Source organism: Lagopus muta, chromosome 7 (assembly GCF_023343835.1).
Source record: "Lagopus muta isolate bLagMut1 chromosome 7, bLagMut1 primary, whole genome shotgun sequence".
NCBI classification, from domain to species: Eukaryota; Metazoa; Chordata; class Aves; order Galliformes; family Phasianidae; genus Lagopus; species Lagopus muta.
The window spans coordinates 23,203,889-23,225,032 of NC_064439.1; the positions used below are offsets into that span (position 1 = coordinate 23,203,889).

The following is a 21,144-nucleotide window of genomic DNA, read 5'->3' on the forward strand; positions in this document are numbered from 1 at the left end:
TCATTCATAGAGGAGCATAATAAGATTCAAGAACCCTCATCTGGGAGACTGTGCCTTCAAGTTTTGATAAGATTTCTTAGCTCAGTTGCAGTGTCAAGCAAATGCAGCTTTATAGTTGTTTCAAAGTCATTTCAGGCCAGAAGTATCCTTGGTGCATTTGCGCAGAGCTTTTTGGGCTGGTATTTGGTTGTAAGACATTCTTTGTCTGTACTGCTCCATTATTCACTGAATCTCTGCCTCAAAATGGAAAACTCATTTGAAGATTAAGCATCACAAACTACTACACTGAATTTACATCCTGAAAGGACTCCTAGGCTTTGTAGAACTTCAAATGATGTAACATCTGTTTGTGTCTGTATTTTTTCATGGTCTTCTCAGTCAAATACTCATACTGATTTTTCACCTGCCAGGATTCCAGTATTTCTCATTGATGTGATAAGTACAGATGAACAAGATATACATGAAGTGTCTGACTAGGCTTGGCCACACAGTTACAAAAGGAAAAACCTTTCTGTTGGGGAATATCAGTCTGACTGAGGCTGCTTTGTGAGAACATGTTTCTGTCAACAGCATTAGAGGAGAAAAGAGGAAAGCATTTTTCTGACATCCATCATATTTTGTTTTGACTTGAATACTCTTATACTTTTTTTGGTAAAAATGATACATTTGAAATGTAATTAAATCTTACAAAAGTAGTTTTTCATTATAAGTCTGATATTTCTACTTTTTTTTTTTTCCTTTTGCTCCAGACCAACAATGGAGGAAAATATTTGAAATTCAAAAGAACTTCAAACTTTACAGAGGACAGAAATTCTGTTTTTGACAGACAGTGGTGCTTATTAGGCCTACACTTCACATTTTCTGAGTGCACTGGTTGATTTCAGACTGAATTCTTGGAAGTTCTTAAGGGTGGCATTTGTAGGGTGGCATTCGTAGGATGAATTCTGCCAGTCTGTGGTTTACTCTTAGGTTGATCACTGGCAAATGTCAGTGTACCCATTAACCTTCCTGCTCCTTTATTTGCATGACTGCATCCACATGAACCCAAATCTCTGGCCTTTCCCACCATCTGCTACAAAGCCACCCCAAAAAGGCCTTCTGATTCAGCTTATACAAAAGGAACTAGTGCAAGAACCATTACACAACATGTAAGGTATATATGTATTTTCCCATGTCAATCTCCACCCATCTAAGCCACTGACCAAGTATTAGGTGTACCAAAAGACATCTTGTTAGACTCAGGTCAATGTGGTAGTCATTTGCCTTACTTGTCTTCATCTTCACATTTACAACTTCCTCCTTTTCTCGGCAGTTAATTAATTGAGTTCTCAGAAACTGGCTGAGTTCCCTAGAGATTTCCAGGATAAAGATGGTAATGAACAGCATAGCTAGCACTTAATTCTCTTTTGGGTTAAACTTTGAAAGATGATTGAGAAATATTTTCCAGTAATATTATAATTTGTCCCCCAAAAAATGTTTGTAAAAAATCAGGAAGTCAGTAACAGAAAATAAAGTCTTCCTTGTTGGATGACATCAAGGATGAATTAGGTGCTGTATCAACTCCATTAGCAGAAAGGACAGAGACCTTGACAGCTACCGCATCCTCACAGAAATCTCATTTTATGACATGACAATATAGACATAAACATGGAAAAAAAAAAAAAGTAAAAGTACTTAAAAATGAAAGGCTAAAAACCTACAAGCCTGTTTATTGTGGTTGCATTTCCTGAATCATTTAAAGCTAATTGTATCATTAAGAATAGAAGAGCAATATTTTGCTGGGTACTTTTTTCTGGATTGGCTTCTAATTGGATGATAGGTATACATGACTTTCAGCTTCAGTCTGCTGCACATCACCACCCTTTCTTTATACTTTGTGACCTCTTGCCACAGCATAGCATTCATAACAGAGCTAAGAGACTTCTCTTTGCATTCTTCGCTGGTCAGTCTACTTCTTCAGACCTTCTCTTTAGTGTATAAAGATGTATCTATATGCATGAGCTGTTGAAATTTGGTTGACTTTTAGTGCTTATGAAAAGGCCAAAAGATAACTCCCAGGTCTTTAAAAATCTTCCTATTTCCTAAACAGCTTAGGATTGCTGGTTAGAAGCACTTGTAATTTCAGTTTTCTCCAAATGATGAGACCTATTCTGTGTGACCTGGCATTGGAGATGAGTACATTCCATGTCCTGCATCCAGTAATGTTTGAGTGGAGAAGCATTTTGGCCAGGGTCTTACAGGAACTGGAAGCATCAAGTGAAAGGCCGTGTATCTCAGGAATCTGAGCTATTCAGTATGTCAACACCATTTGAAGAGCCACGTGTGCGTCATGTTCTTGTTTGCAAGCTAATTAGATTACTTGTTTTGAAAGATGGATTAATGAATTAATCACAGGGTGCGGTGGATGTTTTTTTCTTAATGTTCTGAAACCAGTTTAATATGAGCACTTTTTTTTTTTTTCCCTATGTATGATTCATCTCTGGACTGGGGAACACAGAAAGTGGAAATGGGAAAATGATAACCATGTTAGAAAATTACAATGGTAACCACAGCCATCTTTGGCAGAGCAAATTTTCTTTCATGTTATCTGGAACTGTAGTTAGTACCAGCAACCATGGAGGGAGGGAATGATATGAGAGCTTTTTAGTCAATAAATCAGAGCCAAATGGAATAGGGTGTGGTTTTGATTGCTCAAAATGTCAGACAGGTTTCTGGTTTGCAAAACTGAGACCACAGGTGGTTCATGTCTTGATATCTACTCATACTGCAGCATTTAAGGAAATTTAAGGATATATTTTTGTCTTTATTTAAATCAGTTATGCTTTGGAGAAAATTTTAATAGCAGAAAATTCACCAACTTCAGTTCATTCATTCAAAGGCAGAAGGAACCAGCAGGGAGTAGGGTCTGGTCCAGGACTCTGCTGGTCACCTAAGCAGCTACACTAAGTCAAGCATTTATATGTCCATGTATATTTTCATCTATTTTCTTGGTTTTCATTTTTCTACTTCCAGGCAGTTGCCCATCAGTGGGTCGAATTGTGCATGTCCTCTAACCCATTCAGCTGAGTGTCGTGGGATCCTGGCAGCTGGCACACAAGTAGGGAAGGAGTATGAATGCTGGGCCACACCAACGTGCGCAGTACGGAGCAGGACAATTGAATGAGCCACAAACAACCTGGTATTCAGAAAATGAAAGGTGTAGCCAGATTTTTGAAGCTATTTGCCTCAATAAATAGAGATAGAAATATATGTCTAGGGGCAGAGATAAGGTGCCCTAGACGTTTTTTGAAGTGTCTGGGAAATTCCCACTCTATCAATTGGAGTTGGGTAGCTACGTACCAATAACCAAACACTTCTGTAAATGTGGTCTTTGTTTCCCAATCCTTTCTAGTTCCAATTTTTCCAACTTCAGCGTGGCCAGCACTCTCTGCAGATACAGCATGCACAGCTGCTTTCCTTGTGACCTTCAGTTGGTTCTCCCTTATCACTAAAACCAAGGAAATGACAGCTTTGCTGGTGAAGGGGACATTGTAGAGACTAAATATGTTCCATTAAGGTCTCTCTGAGACAAAACAGTTTTCAGAGTTGTTGAGTTGCTGGTTATGAAAATAACCTTTTTTATTCCTGCAAATTGAATGACTGCTAAATGGAAACTTAATGACCAAAGCAAACAGAAAAATTGAGTCCAAATCATCTTTTGGAGCATGACTATCCAAGAGTCTGAAAGAAAATATGAACAGGATTTAAAGCAGCAAATGAATGCTAGTCATAATGCATCCTATTCCTGGGTATTTCATGTATTTACTTTTGCATTACAACTTCTCTTTACATGTGCTTAGTTCAAATGCCATAATAGAGGAAGAGCTGTCACAATCATTCAGCAGTAGAGAAAGTATGGAAGTTGCACTTTGCTGTGCTTTATGGGCATTCGCTCCAGTGCTACTGAGACATTTCATCAGCTAGAAAACCAAATATTCTTTATTTTTAATGATTTTGGATTAAATAAAAAAGAGAAAAGTTGGAGAAAAGTGTTACTCTTAGGCTGCTGCTGACAACAGTGATGTTCGAAGGTCTGTTAATAGTATGTGATCCACCTGAGAGGACAGAGAGCTGTTTCCATTTCCTATTTCTTTTTGCTGTCTGTATATGAGCTGATGCATAGTAGTGCTGTAATATTGCTGTGTGGCCAAAAAGGTCATCTTGTAATGCTGAAGGATGTAAGTACATCCTGGTCCTCAGGCTCTCTCTCTGCCCACAGTCATTTCCCTATTCCAGCCTGGAGTGATTACACCAGCACTGTCCCTGCCCAGCTGGGATTTGCTACCCAGCTGTGCCCAGCACTGGCTCCAGCATCCTCCCCAAACCCAGTAAGGTCTGTGACTCATGCTGGGAACAGGGATTTCCCCCAACAGTGGTGATGGGAAGAACCCTGATACCTAGACTCAGCTTGGTCCCTAATTTCTTGGCTGTGCCCTCAGAGAATTGATTTGCATTTCTGTTACTATGTTACTCTTCACTTAAGATAAATTCAAACTCCACATATCATCTGCTCCAACCCAGCTAATTCCCACAGAACAAGATGCCAGGTGCTGCATTCAGGAGCACTGCAGCAGGAACTGCCACTGTACAGCAGGAGAAGCCTGCTGAGCCACTCCAGTCCCTCACTTCTCTTTCCCAGATGAAGATTTACCAGCAAAGGCACCAGCATCAGCACACCACACACCTCTAGACATCTCTTGAGCCTGTAAGAGTCGTGATAGTTTTATATTCTGCTCATTTACCTTTTACAAGTGTTGGAAACATGCCCTGCCTCTCTTTTGGAGCCCTCTGAGCTGCTTTCCATGGGGTTCTGCAATTTGCCATGGATAAAATCTCAATTCTGAATGCTGTTAGGTGCTTGCTATCACATTTAAAGGCACAATTCTGTCTGCTGGCAATGGGACCATTAAGTACAGGTGTCTGCTCGAAACCAAGGCAGTAAGAGTTTGACAATGCTTTGCCAGCTCCATTTCAATAGGTTTACAAAGATCTGCTTTGTTGTATATCTGGAGATGAGAGCAGCTTTCCATCAGCATAACCACAGAGTGCAGTCTGTAATCTTTTTGCCAGTCTCAGTTTGAAAAAGATTCAAAATTCACAAAACAAACAAACAAACAAACAAACAAACAAACAAAAACACCAACAAAAACAAAAACAAAACAAAAAACAAAAAACAAAAACAACAAAAAAAAAACAGGTTTTACTTCACCGCTGCTTTTACATTTTCCAGGTGCTGCAACTTTAAATAGTTCTGTGGAAATTAGAATTTATTCTAATTCACACTGTACAGTTTTCTTTCATCACAGTTTAGTCTAGTTAACAATAAAAGGATGCAAAAATGCCATAAGATCAGTTAAGGAGCACAGTTTAATTGCCAGTATGAAAATGACATGTGGATTAGGTTTACAGTAGCACTTAATACGTCTGAAGGAAGAACATCTAAGCTAACCAATGACTCTAAGTCTAACTAAGAAGATTTTAAAATTTCTTCTTCAAGATAAATCAGTCTCACTTTACCTCATTATCACTTTATATTTTGACAGAAGAGGGTCTTGAAAATGATACTGAAGTCCAGTTCTTTCAAAGTTGCAAAGAACAACTCCTAATAAAACCTAGTCAAATCAATGCCTTTAATATTAGGACAGATATTTTTTAATGTTTTCCTATAATAGGCTTCAGAGAAATTTCAATGCTTATCTTATGTGGAGACACACTGAAGTAAAGCAATGAATTAGTGAGTACTTTCCCAAAGGAGAGAGACCTATTGCTTCACCAGAGCACACAGTCACTGATATCAAGCATCCAACACTAGTGTGGGCACTGAAATAAAAGTAGGGAACATTTTTGCTGGGATTTTTGCTCATTGGCTTGCACCGAGGGATAAGAATTGAAGAAGAACACAGGTAAAGTGCCTCATGATGGTCCCACACCACATCCTTATCTCTAAATAGGAGAGACATGAGTTTGAAGGGTGGACTATTTGGTGGGTAAGGAATTGGTTGGACGGCCACAGCCAGAGTGTTGTTTCCAACAGCTGCATGTCCAGGTGGAGGCTGGTGATGTGTGGTGCACCCCACACCACCTGTCTTGGCACTGTTACTCTTTTACATCTTTATCAGTGACATAGGCAATGGGATCTGGTGCATTCTCAGCAAGTTTGCAGATGACACCAAGCTGAGTTGTGCAGCTGATAAAACTGCTGATAAATCTGATAAAAAGAAGGAAAGGGTGCCATTCACAGGGACCTAGACATGCTTGAAAAATGGGCCCATGTGAATTTAATGAGGTTCAGCAAGGCCAAGTGCGAGGTTTTGCACTTGGGTTAAGGTGATCCCAGATATGTATACATAATGGGAAAAGAACTGAAAGAGAGCAGCCCTGCCAAGAAGGACGTGGGGAAATTTAGGTCAGTTAATAGGAAGAAATTCTTTACTCAGAGAGTGATGAGGCACTGGCACTGCTGCCCAGAGAGACTGTGGATTCCCCATCCCTGGCCGTGCTCAAGAACAGGTTGTATGGGACCCTGGGGAGCCTGATTTTGTGAGCAGCAACACTGCGCACAGCAAGGGGTTGGAACTGGATAATCTAAGTAAGATAATCTTAAAATAATCTTGAGATAAACCCAAGTCTTTCTGTGATTATATGATCCTAAAACAGGTACACCTGCTGCTGCAGTTCAGAGAACACTGCTCAGTGCTAGACCACTGTCCTGAAGCTGAAGGAGGTTGTTGCAATGCTTGGACTCTCCTCAGGTCCTGTTGAAATCATGGGAGTGTCCCTCTGGCTGGCAGAGTGGGAGCTGTGCAGACTCCTTGTACTCCAGCATGGCAGCTCATGTCCCGGGGAGAGCAATAAATACCATTTGTCATCACTGTTTTTCTCATCTGACTTCTTCCTGCTTTCAGAGAGAAAAAAAATGAGAAAATGTCTTGCTAGAAAAAAAGAAAAAACTCAGAAGCTCTTGCTAGTCTTGCTGCTTTCTTCTGGATGCATTTTTATACAGTACGTTTTTTTTTGACACTGCTAAAAAAAATCAAGATTTCTGCTTATTGAAAACTACTACAATAATAGGAAGCTCTATAACGAGGTATATTTTTCACACTTGCTCTCTTGACTATTTAAGTAGCTTTTATTAGTACAATTTATCCTCTTTATCTGGCTTCCCACACTCAGAAAAAAATATCCCAGAGAGAGTAGCACTCATAAGCATTTGTAAGTTGCTATGAGTTTTAGTACTATGCTCCGTATTAAGCTTTAAAAAATCTAAATTGGGCACTGGCCTCATAGAAAAGCTGCTGCACTTCACTAAGTGAGCAATACCTCACCACGCAGAAAGCTCACCAAGCAAAAAAGTTGTAACTCTGCTGCCAGCTCTGTGAGAGAATTTTACCCATAGTTAATGTAGTAAGGCCTTCATTGAGGATTGAGCATGAGAAAAAATAAGGGTTAATATTGCTGTATACTCACAAGCTTGACGACCACAGCTTATGATCACATCAGTTGCCTAACATCACGAGCAACACACTTTCAGACTTCTTGTTTACTTGGATTTTTTAATATCACAGCTGTTCATTAGGCTTTATATATTATGATTAATACATCTCATAATTAAGTAATTTATTAGATGATAGATGTTACTATACAGGACCTCCATAAAAAATGAGGTTTGCTTCAACAGAAGCAAGTATCTCTGAGCTAATTACCAACAGTGATAGTTATGCATAATAATACAAAGCTTTCTAGAAAGATAATGAGGTAGATTTTGCTTTCAGTAACATTAATGTAAATACCCAATAATTCTGGCACACTTGTGTTGTGGTTCTTGCAGTTTTGCACAACAGCTGCAGTACATTTATGTAATGCAACAGATTTCTGGTCACTGCTTGGATAACAGAGAGTTGCTCTCAGCATATGGCTGACCTTAAGCTTAGGGATCAAATCTGTCACCTGTGATTGAGATGCAAGTTCACAGATTTATTTTTTTTGGCCCATTGTGTGTAGTGAACAACTGTTCATTAAAACATTCCACATTTTCCATCTCCTCAGCTGAAGGATCAATAGAGGAATGGAGACATTTCTGGCAGTAGGAAATCCAATTCCAGCAACATGGCAACTGACTGCCATTTTGATCTTGATGTATTTACTGTGATGTATTGTGAGAAAGTCATTTATTAGGGCTGTCACTGTCAAAATGAGACATACTGAAATTTAGGCTGCCATCATTCAGCCTATCAGTAAAAAAAACTATTTCCACATGGATTTTTTTTCTCTTTTTGACATTTAAAGTTCTACTGACATACAAAGATGAAGAGACTCCTCTCCTCCTGGAATACTTTTCAAAGCCATTCCCTGAGTGTTGCCACAGACTAAGGATAAAGAATCAATGCAAATTTTCTTTTTTATGGAATTTTGATGCACTTCTTCACAAGATACCACTAAGAAAAGAACCAGAATTGTGGATTGCAAAGGAAAGTTAAAGATCAGTGATCATATTTGCAATGGCATTTAGTCAAATCAGCTTATTTCAGCAGCTGCTGTTAAGCAGCAGGTATGACTGTCCCAAGTAAATCATTAGTCATGAGCTTCCATGGAAGTCTACCTGCGCAAGACAAGATGAACCCAACTGATTATAATCACTGCTTCCCTCCTCTGCAGCAGAAATTTGCGCTGTGACACACTATAGCAGCTGCTGGACACTGGCTACTATAATAAAAGTTAATTTGCAGGATGGTGTGAGCAGCATTAATTTTCAACGTGGCAAAATGCTAACAGTTGACCCAACCTTGGGCCATTGTTGTTTCATCAGCAAGCTGAAAAAGGAAGTAAATCATGAGTCATATAAAATGCTGCAGATAATAGGGAATTATTTAGGTTAGTCAAAGGCACAGCAGGAGGCTGGAGGGATACCAGAGTAACTTAAGCACATCAAACAAGGCAGCACATTGGCAGCTGAAATTCTTGAAATTCTTAAAAAAAAAAAAAAAAGAGAGAGAGAGAGAGAGAGTTTAAGGCATTTACCTGAAAAGAAAGTACAATTTTTATTAGGTAGAATAGTAGAAGAGAGGCTGAAAGAAATTTACACAGCCGTTATCTTGCGCTATTAGGGAACCTTGCAAGAATAAAAAATGATTTGATTAAAATATTTGGTAGTAGGTAGGTAGGAGATTCAAACCTAAGCCTCTGATATTTCATGGAGTAGCCTAGAAACAGGCCCTTGGACTTTGAATGTTTCCTGCATGAAAAGAAAGAGCACAGGGAGATCTATACTGCAGAGGCAGTTAAACTGAATTACAACTTCTGAAATGAGCTTCTTTTTCCAACTCAGTCTGCAAGCCATAACAAATGCAGCTGGGGCCTGGTACCGGGCATTCAGAGGGACACTGAGCTGCCTGTGCCAGAAGCAGCCAAAATTCACAATCTGAGGAAAGGGATGGGGGCAGTGTCCATTGGACAGTGTGTTTCATCTTGCCTAGGGAGCTGTAATAACTCCCTAGGCCAGAGCAGCTCCAGTTGAAATCCTGGCAGTGCCAGCACACCCCAGATTCACCTCAGCTCAGGTTTGAGTCACAGGAGATGGCTAGGATGAAAGATCCACTGGAATAGGTGGTTTCTTTTGAGACTAAGTAGCAGAAATGGTGTGGTAGGAAGACTACAGCAAGCAGTTTACTGCTTCAGTTGCAAGCACAGGGGTGAGAGAAAAATCAGAATGAAAAAAAATCTTGGCTAGTTTTCCTACCACATTCCTTCACTGAAATGGAGATAAAGCAGGCACCTGAAACCTTCTAGCTGGAACAAAAAGGAATTTTACATGTCAGCCCACCATCCTTACAAACACTAATCGGGCAGCATAGCATCAGACAGGACAGCCAGCAGCAGTCATCTGAGACAGGCAGCCCTTCCTTCCACACCAGCTCCTAATGGAGCCAACTGAGCCATAAAAGCTCACAAATGAATGACATCAGTGCAGTCTGATGGCTTTCTTCACATGAAGACTTCAGCATAAGGAAATAATATAAGAAACAAGTAAACTCTACTAGTCATAATTAGTAGATAATAGGCTCCATAACACATATTGGTGCATGCAAGTCATTCAGGGTAATTAACAGAATCACATGAAAGAAAACAAGCTGTTCTTCAAAAAAATTTATTGATATTGCATATCAATCCATATTAGAAAACGTTGTAGGTGAAATGAATTGAAATTCAGACATGGCTCAAACACAAAACATAAAAGTGCAATAATATTGCCACAGGCATAATCTAAAATAAGAAATACAACAGTGCCTCAGATTATGTGAGATTTGCAGAAGCTTCTGGTTTTTTTTTTAGCACATCCCACAGACATTACTATCAAGACCCTCAACAGATATCTTCAGTGTATTTAATTAAAAAAAAAAAAAAAAAGAAAAATGCTGATTTCTGTCACAAGAGAATCTGGAGCATGACTTTGTCATGGTGTTCGAAATTTCAACTAAGTAACATCTACATTTTTCTTTTAATACTCAAGCAGGTTACTCATTGTTTTTGTCGGAGTATTTGGCATAATATCCCTAATCCCAATTCTCTTTTGTGGGATGAACCAGATTTATGTTTATATTTCTTGTTACAAAGGCTGAAAGGTTTTGACTATCAGTGCGACTGTAAAGGGTAAAGACTGTAAAGACAGTGTCAAAATATGTGAAATGGCAGAGCTATGAACCTCTGAACACACTTCTCTTCACACATCTTCTTTAGCAAGCAGAAGATGTATAAACAGAAAAAGTTCCATTGCAGAGACTTTGCTTTGTATTCTCCTTAGTGTAACTAAGACAACTTTTTTCAAGTCTTAACTGATTTTAACAGCTGAAATATTCTCCCAAGGCAGTAGTAATATTCCCCCATAAAAACATGGAAATCTAAATGTCTGGCAAAGTATTACTGTGAATACAACAGAGTAGAAGAACCATAATTAGGTTCATTCTGCTTCTATTAAACGCAGTCCTTTATAAAAAGTAAGTTGGAAAACAAGCAGTTCTGAAAGACAGAACTATATGTCAACGTATAAATCTGTGGAAACTATAATACAAAAAAAAAAAAAAAAAAAGAGTCAAAGTGTTTCAAACACTCAAAGGCACATTAGATTTAAGACTTCAGGTTATGTGTCTGAGGCTTTTTGATCAGTTTTCTCATCATTTTTCTGCGGAGTAGATTTCTTGGCTTGTTGATAGTTGGTTTCTGACTCCCTGCTAAGAAAGTAAAGGAAGTAGTCAGAAAAGCAGAATGACAAAGTTATTATTACTCTTCACTGTTTGGAATTTTTTTTATTATTTATTATGATGTTAAACCAGTTGAACCCAATAATAACAGCCATGTCAGAAACTGTAAAATGAGTTCTGGACACTCTATTCTCACATACAGTAAGGTTTCTAGTACATCCACTATGGCACTGTTCTCTGTTTTTGCTGTTTGTTCTTTTTCTGAGAAAGAATGCAAGACTATTCTAGCTGCCCCACAGGAGCACCAGAATGGAAGTACACTCTACACTACTTGCAAAAGAAAAAAGAAAACTATTGCTTCATTTCTTTGATCAACAAAAGGGCAAAATCTAATTATAACCAGTGCCTGTGGGAGATGGAAAAAAGGTAAAATTATCTGGGTTCCTGCAGAGAACAGGCTTTCCATAAGATGCTGCAGAATGCTCCAAGGCAGCAGTCAGGGTTATTTCCAGAAGAGCTTACAAAAGCCACACGAAGCATGTGAGTATAGTCCTGAAAGCCAGTACTTGACAATGCCGACTGAGAAATCTTTGCTGCTGCACTGCCTGTTTATCTGCACAGAGTCCTGCATCCAGCTTCCTGTTCATCTGCTTTGACTGCAACTGTTTTCTACTCTAGTTTTTTAAAATGAAATTATTCAGGTACCTTGTCATTTCAAGAGCTACAGATCAAGTTAAATAGCAGTTGCATATATACATACGAGAAGTTAACTGATCACAACTTCAGACTCCAAAAGGTTACAGGAAAGATACTAGGGAGGGGAACTCAGGAAGGGGAGAATAGTAGATTAAGTTGCCTTAAAGATTTACTTAATGTTGCTGTACACTCCCTAGCTATACAAATGTATATGTACGTTAATTAACACTAATTATGCCCTTAACTATGAGCTTCAGTTGACCACACCTTACTGAATTTTGAAATGCACAAGTTATAACCAATCCTTTGAGTTTTCCTATCTGTTGCACTAATAACAAGACATAACTTTTCTTCATGCCTTTCTTCCCTGTGAAGAGGGAGTAGAGGAGAGCCCCCAGAGTGGATGTGGCTGAGTGTATGCAGGGGCAGAAGGCAAGATGCTGAACAGGTGATTTCCTTCCTCCTCTCTTTTTGCATGGTTAGGCTGGAGCCTGTCCCTACCACTTCCAGAGAGTAATAGATGCAAATTAGGTAATCATAGGCATCTCTGATAGACTTAGCACACCATTAGTATCTCCCTTATAATGCCAGAATGGCAGAGACACAGTCAGAGTGGTATGCCACAGAAATAGTACTGCCATGAGTAACTGGCAGGCAATATTTTTACTTCCAAAGACAGTAGTCACACACAGTAGCTCTTCAACTACCAGCTTCAACAGCCATGGACTTCAAGCCCAGAACTGGATAATCCTCTACTGACTTAAGCCTTCCACACACCTTAAATATAGCTGTACTTGGGCACTATAAATGTTTCATGTTTAAAACAGAGATGGGCTTTGGTGTTCTGTTGTTTTGTTGTTGTTTTTGTTTTTTTCGAATGTGAAGTATATGTTAGACAGCCCTAATTTTTCCCCCTTAGGATAACTTTTTTTTTAAATTTTTTTTTTTTTTTAAGTTTTGTGCTATGTCTGCTTCCTGACTGTTCTGGGAATTTACATTAATTATGCTTCTCTCTCTCATAGATTTACATATCAAATCAATCACAGTATTAGATCTGTAATAGTGGGTATGGACATACTACTGCAGCTAACAGCACAACAAGTTTTGAATTACAAGCACAAGAAGCTGGTTCATTATTCATTATATCAAATCATTAAGAAAAAAAACATCCCAACCCTTCCCCCCATGGCCTCAGATTCAACACAAGTGATGAGGCAGAAATCTTTAGCAATGGGAATGGGAAATGGGAACAGGCAGCAGAGAATCAAGAGAGGATGTTAGCTGCTAAAAATGCTAAAGAAAAAAGTAAATTGATTTCACAACTTGCTTTAATCTCACTTTAAAGTATCTGGAAGAAAGTAAAACCTTAATTAGTGTTTAGAACCGTTTAAATACTGATTCCTTGTGGGCCCTACTAAATTAATGTCTTTTCGTGTGCCTTTCTCCACATTTCATTTAAAAATTAAAAATTGTATAACCACCACACATTACTCTTTTCTTGTATGAACAATTTAGCATTGCATCTCAGTTTTCCCTTCCTTTGAGAATACTGAGTCCAAACTGTAGAAAGCATACATTTATACAAAAAATGGTGAGTAAAAGAACACACTGGACACCTAGTACTGGTATATGGATTGGTTTATCTGCTTTTGACTGACAAAATACCAAGGAATCTTACCTTTTCTACAGACATTGTAGCAATCTACTTCAGTAACGAAGTTGTTGGCATTTCCACCACAGCCAGTGTACTTGAACTCCTTGCATGATTTACTTGTGGTGTCATAGTAATAACGGGGCACAGAAGAGGAGCACAATCCTTCATCTTTTGGGCTATAGCATAACAAGGGGCCAGCTTGAAAAAGAAAAAGGAGATGATTTATATAATCTCTATGCCTACCATATTAAAACTCTGCAACCAGTTTGGTTGTTAAACACCTATTACTCCCATTGAACTGACATGAGTGCTACCAATGACTTCAGAGAGTTACTGCATCCTATTCCTATGAGTTATACATTGGAGAAAGCAGCAGGCAGCCCCAGAAAACAAGCTTAGTTCACAAGTGAAATTCATCCTCATTTCCCAAAGGCAGTGCTGTTTTTGGAAGCGCAGAAATGTTCATGGGAGATAGACAGCAGTCTGATTCCATGTTTATAGGAACACAATAGCAATTCCAGTGGAATTACCTCTGTAGGTGAGAAAAGTACCATTTACTCTGTCCTTGCTACAATTTTGCTAATAAATCCTACCCACTTGCTGCAAGAAGTACAAAACCTCACCATATTTCTTACTAGAATGTTTAACAAAATCTTACTTCTGTTGCTATAGACTTTTTACTAACAGAAATTAAAAATAATTTTCTGTTTGCTTAAGGAAATGGTGACAATCTCTCATCAACCAAAAATAACTCTCATTGAGCGCTAATAAAGCACAGGCAGCAACACTATTCTGGTATTTCTCTGTTCTTCAAAGGCACTGTCCTGCAATAGGTATTAACCAGATAGTGTTTATGAAAACATTCGTCTACAGTCACATCCTCATAATTACCCTCTCTCCTCTTAAAAGTTGGTATGGAGAGGCAGGGAAGAGCCACACCAGATGAGGCAAAAAGTCTTCCATCGATAGTTGAATTAGGTGGTGTGGAGCTTTCAGCACTCCCAACAGCATCCCTCAGGCTTGAATTCATAAAAGGACCTCTGCATACATCTGGATATCACCTTCCTGACCATGACAGCCGCAGCACCCTAGACATCTGCCCCAGCACAGGTCTCCCACCTCACTGCCCTTCATTTAACAGGTGCACAGTTCACTAGAAGGCAAGAGTCTGGCTGGGTGTAGCTGTGCTCAAATTTGAAGTCACCATATCAGAGTAATAGTGTGCTCTCGGTAAAAGGCAGGTGAGAGCAGCCACACACCACAACCTGAAGACAATAATAAGCATCTATGCTACAGAAACATACTGTGCTTAAAAAAAAACCACTGTGCAGGTATCTAGAGCAAAATACCAAATAAAGTATCATCTTCATATCGCTTTCAAACCATCTAGTTTATTAAGGATTTGGAACAACCGTTACTTTTCTCTGGAAGACAGTGATCCACACAGGACTGCAGGTCCTTGAAGTTGTTGCCGTTCCCGTAGCAGCCCCCGTAGACGAACTCCTCACACTTCATTGAACTCAAGTTGAAGGCATATCTTCTTATGTGTCCTCGGCAGGGCCCTGTGTCAGCCTCCATCCGGCACAGTTTAGGCACCTCTGCAACAAAAACAGTTCCACAGTCAGTCAAACCACCCCTACATGCCCTCATTCCAACAGCACAGCATTGCATCCTCAGTAAAACCAACCCTTTGTGCCCTTGTCCCCACAGCACAGCGCTGCACACTGAGTGTGGGTGCGCCGGCTGTAGCAAGACCCAGCTTGTCCCAGCACCTGCACTCCACAGAAACGTGGGACAAGCTTTACAGGAGGAATCCGATGCATCAAATAGATGCTTGTTATAATACTAAGATTCTAAGGAAGGTCGTACATCCCGTGCACTCCAATCTGACACAGCTCCCGGCATACAGGCTGGTGCAGCTCCCCAGGCACGCCCCCCACACCCCGGGGGCTCTCGGTGCTCCGGACTCACTCTTGATGGTCCAGCAGCTCTTCTCGCAGTCGTCGTAGCTGAGGAAATTGTTGGCGTTGCCGTGGCAGCCGCCGTAGCTGAACTCCTGGCAGCTCTGCGTGTACCTGTCGTAGTACCAGCGCGGCACCAGGGCGCGGCACGGCCCGTCGTCGGGGGGCAGCAGGCAGGCGCGCTGCTTCTCTGCGGAGACACAAGGCCGGGGCTGAGGGCACCCTCGCGGCGGCGGCCCCGGCCCCGAGCGCCGCCCGCGCCCCGCTCCTACCTGTGAGGCCGCGCGGCGCCAAGGCGGCACAGGCCAGCGGCAGCAGCAGCGCGGGTAGCGGGAGGCGGCGGCCAGCGGCCATGTCGCGGTGGCGGGCGGGAGGGACGGCTGGCAGCAAGGTCCCGGGAACGGTCAGCGCTGCCCGGCCCGACGGCAGCGCTTTATATGCGCCGACACGGCTTCCCCGGGCCGCCTCCCTCCTTGCGCGTGTGGTGGGAGGGGAAGGGGTGATTCACGGGGCAGCAGGTCGGCGGCGGGGCGCGCGCCTGCGTGAGCCCCGGGGTCGGGGGGGGAGGGGGGGGGGGGCTTAGCCGGGGCCGCGGGGGGCTTGGCGGGGCTCCACGGCCGTGTTACGGGACGGTGCCAGAACAGAATTTCCCGTTAATGACGGATCCGGGACGCGTACGGCGGAGCCCGAGACGGGCGCGGGGCGGCAGCAGCCGGCGAGGCTCCGCCATACCGCCTTACAGCCGGCCGCCTTCAGCTGCCCCGGCACCAGGGGCACTAGAGAACGAGCCGGCGTCGGGGCCTGGAAGCGCCGAGAGCTGAAGGGATGAAACCTCTGGATGGGTCTCAGGAGGCATCATGGCTTGGTTTATCCTGAAGATAACCCCAGCAGGCATGCAGGCCCCGAGGGAAACTGTGTTCCACGTACCGTGCATGATTGCTGCCTGCTTCTGACAGGATTTTGCTTTCTACAAAGGCAAGAAAGAGGAGCAAATTCAACCCCCCCAAAACCTTTATGATTTCTCTTGTTTCTCTTCAAAAATCTCCCAGTTGCTCAAGAATAAGAAGCTGCTTTAGTTAAAACACAGAAACATACAAAAACACACGCAAAACTACACCAACAACCGAACAGAATCCTGGTTCAATGTGAGGCATCGCCATGGGACACATCTGCTATATTTCAGGATCTTATTACTGTGGCCGTTAATAGCATGCCCTCATTTTTGGGTAAACTTGTGAAACACAGTGATTGTAATAAAGCTTCGGTTCCTCTAGTAGGAAAAAAACAACCACCAGATTTTCTATTTCCAGGAGAAAAAAAAAAAAAAAAAAAAAGGCCATCTTTCTCACAGATGATTTTTATACAATCGGACTGATGGCCTTTAGCTTTCATTGGATTTTGTTGGAATTGCACAGGAAGCCATTGAAATGCCACTTCAAACAATAGCAGCAAAATGAGTGCTGTCACACTAATACCATTTTCCATTTCCTCTGTGCATGCACACATACAAAACAAAGTTTGGATTAAACCTGTCTATCCATCAACCCTGCAGCACGGTGTGGCATTTACTCAGCTGCTCCTCTGCTGTAACAGCAACAAAGTTCACTTAGATTAGGTGGGTGTTTGTAAAAACATACGAACCTGAGGAGCAACTAACAGCGAGTGGTGAGAGCCTTCATTAGCTACAGTCAGCAGAAGTAGTCATATCTGCAGGTGGCTGCTGCAGGTTTTCCATTGCTGGGCTATGATGCCCTGCTCCCACTGGCAGCCCTCAGCTCTGGCCCCCCTGTGCCCACCATTCTCTATACCCACTCCATGCTTCCAGCAAGGGCTATGCTGCCCAGCCAGCAGCTCCTTGGCACTGCTCTGAGCAGCAGGGGCATGGGGATGACAGCATAGGTTGTAGGGATTAGGAACTGCACATGGATAGTAGCCAAAGGGATGGAGGGGAAGAGGAGCTGATTTTAGTGAACTGAAATAAATCTGATTAGCAAACCCTGTTTGTTAACACAAACAAACCCTGTTTGTTTTAAACCCTGTGAACACTTATTGGAGCAGTGGCAGAGGAAGGAGGTGTAAATCGTGGCATCTTGCTGTACTGCTTACATCCGGTGGGTGGGAGAGGGGCAGGTAGTGTCCTTGTGGCTATAGCCAGAGATGGAAGGAGGAAGGGGGATGACTGCCTACAGGGGCGTTTCAGGTTCTGAAAACCAAATGGGTTCATACACTCCCACTCAAAGGACTGCACATAGGCCTGCAGCTTTTCTTGGTGTGAAGGGCTGCGGCTGTGCTGATCCCATATCTGCTAGCGTCATATGAAAGCAGCTGCCAAGAGCAGAGATGCCAGGGCGCAAACAGGGTGAAGGGACACTTGTTGCAGAGAGTGAGACCTCTGCTCAGGGTCTGGACCTCAGCAGTGTATGTATGCAAGCACACAGGGCTTTCATAAGTCCTTCTTGTGCTTTCTTAACCCACCACTCTGAGTGTACCCCATCCCCAGCACCCAGCACAGCTGCAGGACCCTACATGCTCTGTGCAGTGCTGTGGCATGCAGAGCTATGTGTCCCACTGACAGCCTGACCTGACAGCTGTTCTTTCTCCTCTCTGCCTTTCAGTCTGATCTGCCTGTAGTTTTAACACAGAACTTTTGGGGGGAATGAGCCCAAGAGAAACACCTGCTGCGACCAGCTCACCTCTCTCAGCACGCCAGCGGCACACGACCACGCAGCACTGAGGTACACGAGGAGAGGGCTGAGCACTGGGCAGCCCCGAGCCGCCTCTGCCCCACGGGGCGAGGAGGGGAGCAGGTCCCGGCAGCCGTCCGGGTGCGGGGTGCTGAGGCCCCGCAGTGTGAAGGTCCCGAGCGCGGAGCCGGGAGGGCCGTAATCCGATTAGAGGGGATTATCCCGGAGTTTAAAGGCCGGGCGGCGCGGGGCAGGGTGCCCGGCGTGGTGGGGAGGAAGCGGTCGCCGCGGAGCAGCCCGGCGGCACCGGGTGAGTGAGGCCGGGGGCGGGCCGGGGGCGGCCGCCCCGCCGTCCCACCGCCCTACCGGGGGCTCCGGGCCCGACGGCCTCGCTGCCCAGCGGTAACACTTTGTCCTCTCTCCCTCCTCCCCTCCCTCTCTCCGCGCTCTGGCAGCGCACACCATGCCGGCGATCAACATTGAGGATCTGAGCGAGAAGGACAAACTGAAAATGGAAGTGGAGCAGCTCCGGAAAGAAGTGAAGCTGGAGAGGCAGCCGGTGAGCGAGGGGCCGCCGGAGGGGCCAGGGGCTGGGGCAGGGGCGGGGGGCGGCCGGGCAGCCCCGGCGCGGTGCCGTCGGGCGGCGGCGGGGCCGGGCGGGCAGCCCCGTGCGGAGCCCGGCGGGGCGGAGCGGGAGGGCTCCGTCCCGGAGCAGCGCGGGGGTGCTGGGGGCCCCGCCGCGGGAAGAGGAGCGCTGTGCTCTCCCCGACGGCTCTTGCCCAGATCCCCCTCCGAGCGGCCGTGCCGGGAGAGGCAGAATTCCCCTCCTATGTGAAAGGCACCGGGGCGTGGGGGGGTGCCGTGGCCGGCGGGACACCCCCGGGAGAGGGGTAGAAGCTGAGGGGCCGGTGCCCCAGAGCCCAGCTCCATCCTGCTGCATTCAGTGGGAGCACTATACTTTCTGTCACACTGGTAATTTCTTTCCACAGGTGAATAGTTTCTGGTGGTTTTTATTGCTGTTGTATTATTGCACGTTTTCTGTAAATGGAAGAACACAATTGATCTTGCTCCATTTATATTTCTATTAATTCTATATGCCAGCAGGAAAAAAAAATACATCTAGATAAACTATTTCAGACTAAAAGTGAGTTTATATTAGGGGATCAGTGGAATTGTTTCTGTGTGTTAGATCTAGGTACATAACCAACAAAATAAGAAAGCCACAGTTATAACAGACTCATTGAATGAATGAGGACTTGGCTTGTAAGGGACCTTGAAGTCCACACAGTTATAACCCCCTGCTGAGGGCTCGTGTCCACCCACCACATCAGACTGCCCAGCGTCCCATCCAGATCGGCCTTGCATGCCTCCAGGGATGGCGCACCCGCAGCTTCTCTGAGCAGCAGTGCCAATGCCTCATTGCATTTTATGTGTCAGTTAAATGTCAGTGGTTGTAGATGTTATGGTTGTGGATCCAGAAGTATTAAGGACTGCACATCTGAATACTACAGGCACCTGGATCATTCCTCAGAGTATTCCCAAGCTCCTGAAGTACTCTGTAGAATGCATAGATTTTGATTTTCTTAAAAAGAGTTTGAAACTCTTTATGTAAATAAATATATATTTAAATATTCTGAATAGTCCAAATATTCTAATACTTAGTCAATATATTCTAGTATTCTAATAAACCAAAAGACTGGGGAAATGGGTATTTTGAAACCATCTGCAGAAAAGCACAGTCAACATCCTCAATTTCACCTCTGCACTGTACCAAAGCTTCACAGTGAGAATGGAGTCTGTGTTGTAGGTCATAGCTGTACCACAGCTAGAGGTAGTTAGGCCTTATTCTGCACACCCTGTGGTTGAGGATTAACCCTGAGCTACTTCTGATGGCTCAGAGGCTGTGACACAGCGGGTAAATTCACCATCTCACTTGGCATAACTTTACCTATGGAGTAAGATATAATTATGGAGGAAAGCAGTGAGCCTTAAATTAGAAATAATGGCCCCTGTCGGCCTGGCAGCAGCTGGATTCTGTTGCTGACTGCGCTCTTGTGTCTGTGGGTTGGCAGGCACAGAGCAGGGAGCTGTGCTTAGAGGCGTCCCTTATCCAGGCACCTGAGGACAGCGTCTGTTCCACAGGAAGGGAAGTGAGAGGTGTGTGCGGTCAGGGCACAGAGCAGCCCCGGTCCTCCTCCAGGGCAGGTTCCTGTGGGGGCCCTCTGTGTGGGGCCGTCATGCAAGGAGGCCTGTGGGTTGTGTTCCCGCTTCATGCGGTGTTTTATTAGCTGTTGTTTGGCATAATGCCACGTGCCAGTTAGTAAATGATTTCCTAGGTGACTGTCATTGAAGACGGGTGGCTTCTGCTATAGAACTTGGGATGGGGATTTGTATCATCACTGAAAAACCATTATGGAGTGTTTTGTTTGGGAAAAAAGTGTGAAGTGATGGATGTGTTGTAGACAGATAGCATGTTGTGGAGCTGAAATGTTGATCCTGAGGGTATTGACTATAAGTCACTTCGGGAAAGATGTGCTTAATACAACAGTGTAGCAGCCAATGGGCTGAGTGCTGGCCTGTGGTACCCAATGGGCGGGCAAACAGGGAAAGGTGCGAGCTCAGCACCTCGCTGCTGAGGAATGTGTGAGCTCTGGCAACACGTGTGTCCTCCCCGCAGGTGTCCAAGTGCTCCGAGGAGATCAAGAACTACATCGAGGAGCGCTCAGGAGAGGACCCGCTGGTGAAGGGCGTCCCAGAGGACAAGAACCCCTTCAAGGAGAAGGGCGGCTGTGTCATCGCCTAAAGAAGACCCCAGCCTGCTGGGCCTGCGCCGGCAGTGCAGGAGCAAATTTTGTCTTTTTTTTTTTTTTTTTTTTTTCTTTTTTTTTTTCTTAAATAAATAGATGAATCTGAAA

General features: G+C 43.7%; 2 protein-coding genes across 4 annotated transcripts; one reads left to right on the plus strand and one right to left on the minus strand.

Annotated features, from left to right (window-relative positions):
* Positions 1-10,426: 10,426 nt before the first annotated feature.
* TFPI2 (tissue factor pathway inhibitor 2) lies at positions 10,427-16,023 on the minus strand. 2 transcript variants are annotated; one of them, XM_048951800.1, is made up of 5 exons: positions 15,818-16,023; positions 15,556-15,735; positions 15,003-15,182; positions 13,609-13,782; positions 10,427-11,261 (listed from the first exon to the last, which is right to left on the minus strand). In XM_048951800.1, exons 1-5 carry the CDS (start codon positions 15,897-15,899, stop codon positions 11,161-11,163), a joined length of 717 nt encoding a protein of 238 aa, XP_048807757.1. In that variant the 5' UTR covers positions 15,900-16,023; the 3' UTR covers positions 10,427-11,160. The 2 variants fall into 2 exon arrangements, with proteins under 2 accessions (XP_048807757.1, XP_048807756.1); XM_048951799.1 differs by having other exon boundaries at positions 10,427-11,264; positions 15,818-16,012.
* A 2,125-nt stretch (positions 16,024-18,148) lies between these two features.
* On the plus strand, positions 18,149-21,079 carry LOC125695895 (guanine nucleotide-binding protein G(I)/G(S)/G(O) subunit gamma-11). Of its 2 annotated transcripts, none has more exons than XM_048950943.1 (3): positions 18,149-18,280; positions 18,685-18,788; positions 20,907-21,079. In XM_048950943.1, the coding sequence occupies exons 2-3, from the start codon at positions 18,693-18,695 to the stop codon at positions 21,030-21,032; spliced, it is 222 nt and encodes a 73-aa protein (XP_048806900.1). In that variant the 5' UTR covers positions 18,149-18,280; positions 18,685-18,692; the 3' UTR covers positions 21,033-21,079. The 2 variants fall into 2 exon arrangements, with proteins under 2 accessions (XP_048806900.1, XP_048806901.1); XM_048950944.1 differs by lacking the exon at positions 18,149-18,280 and adding an exon at positions 18,321-18,539.
* The last annotated feature ends 65 nt before the right edge of the window (positions 21,080-21,144 follow it).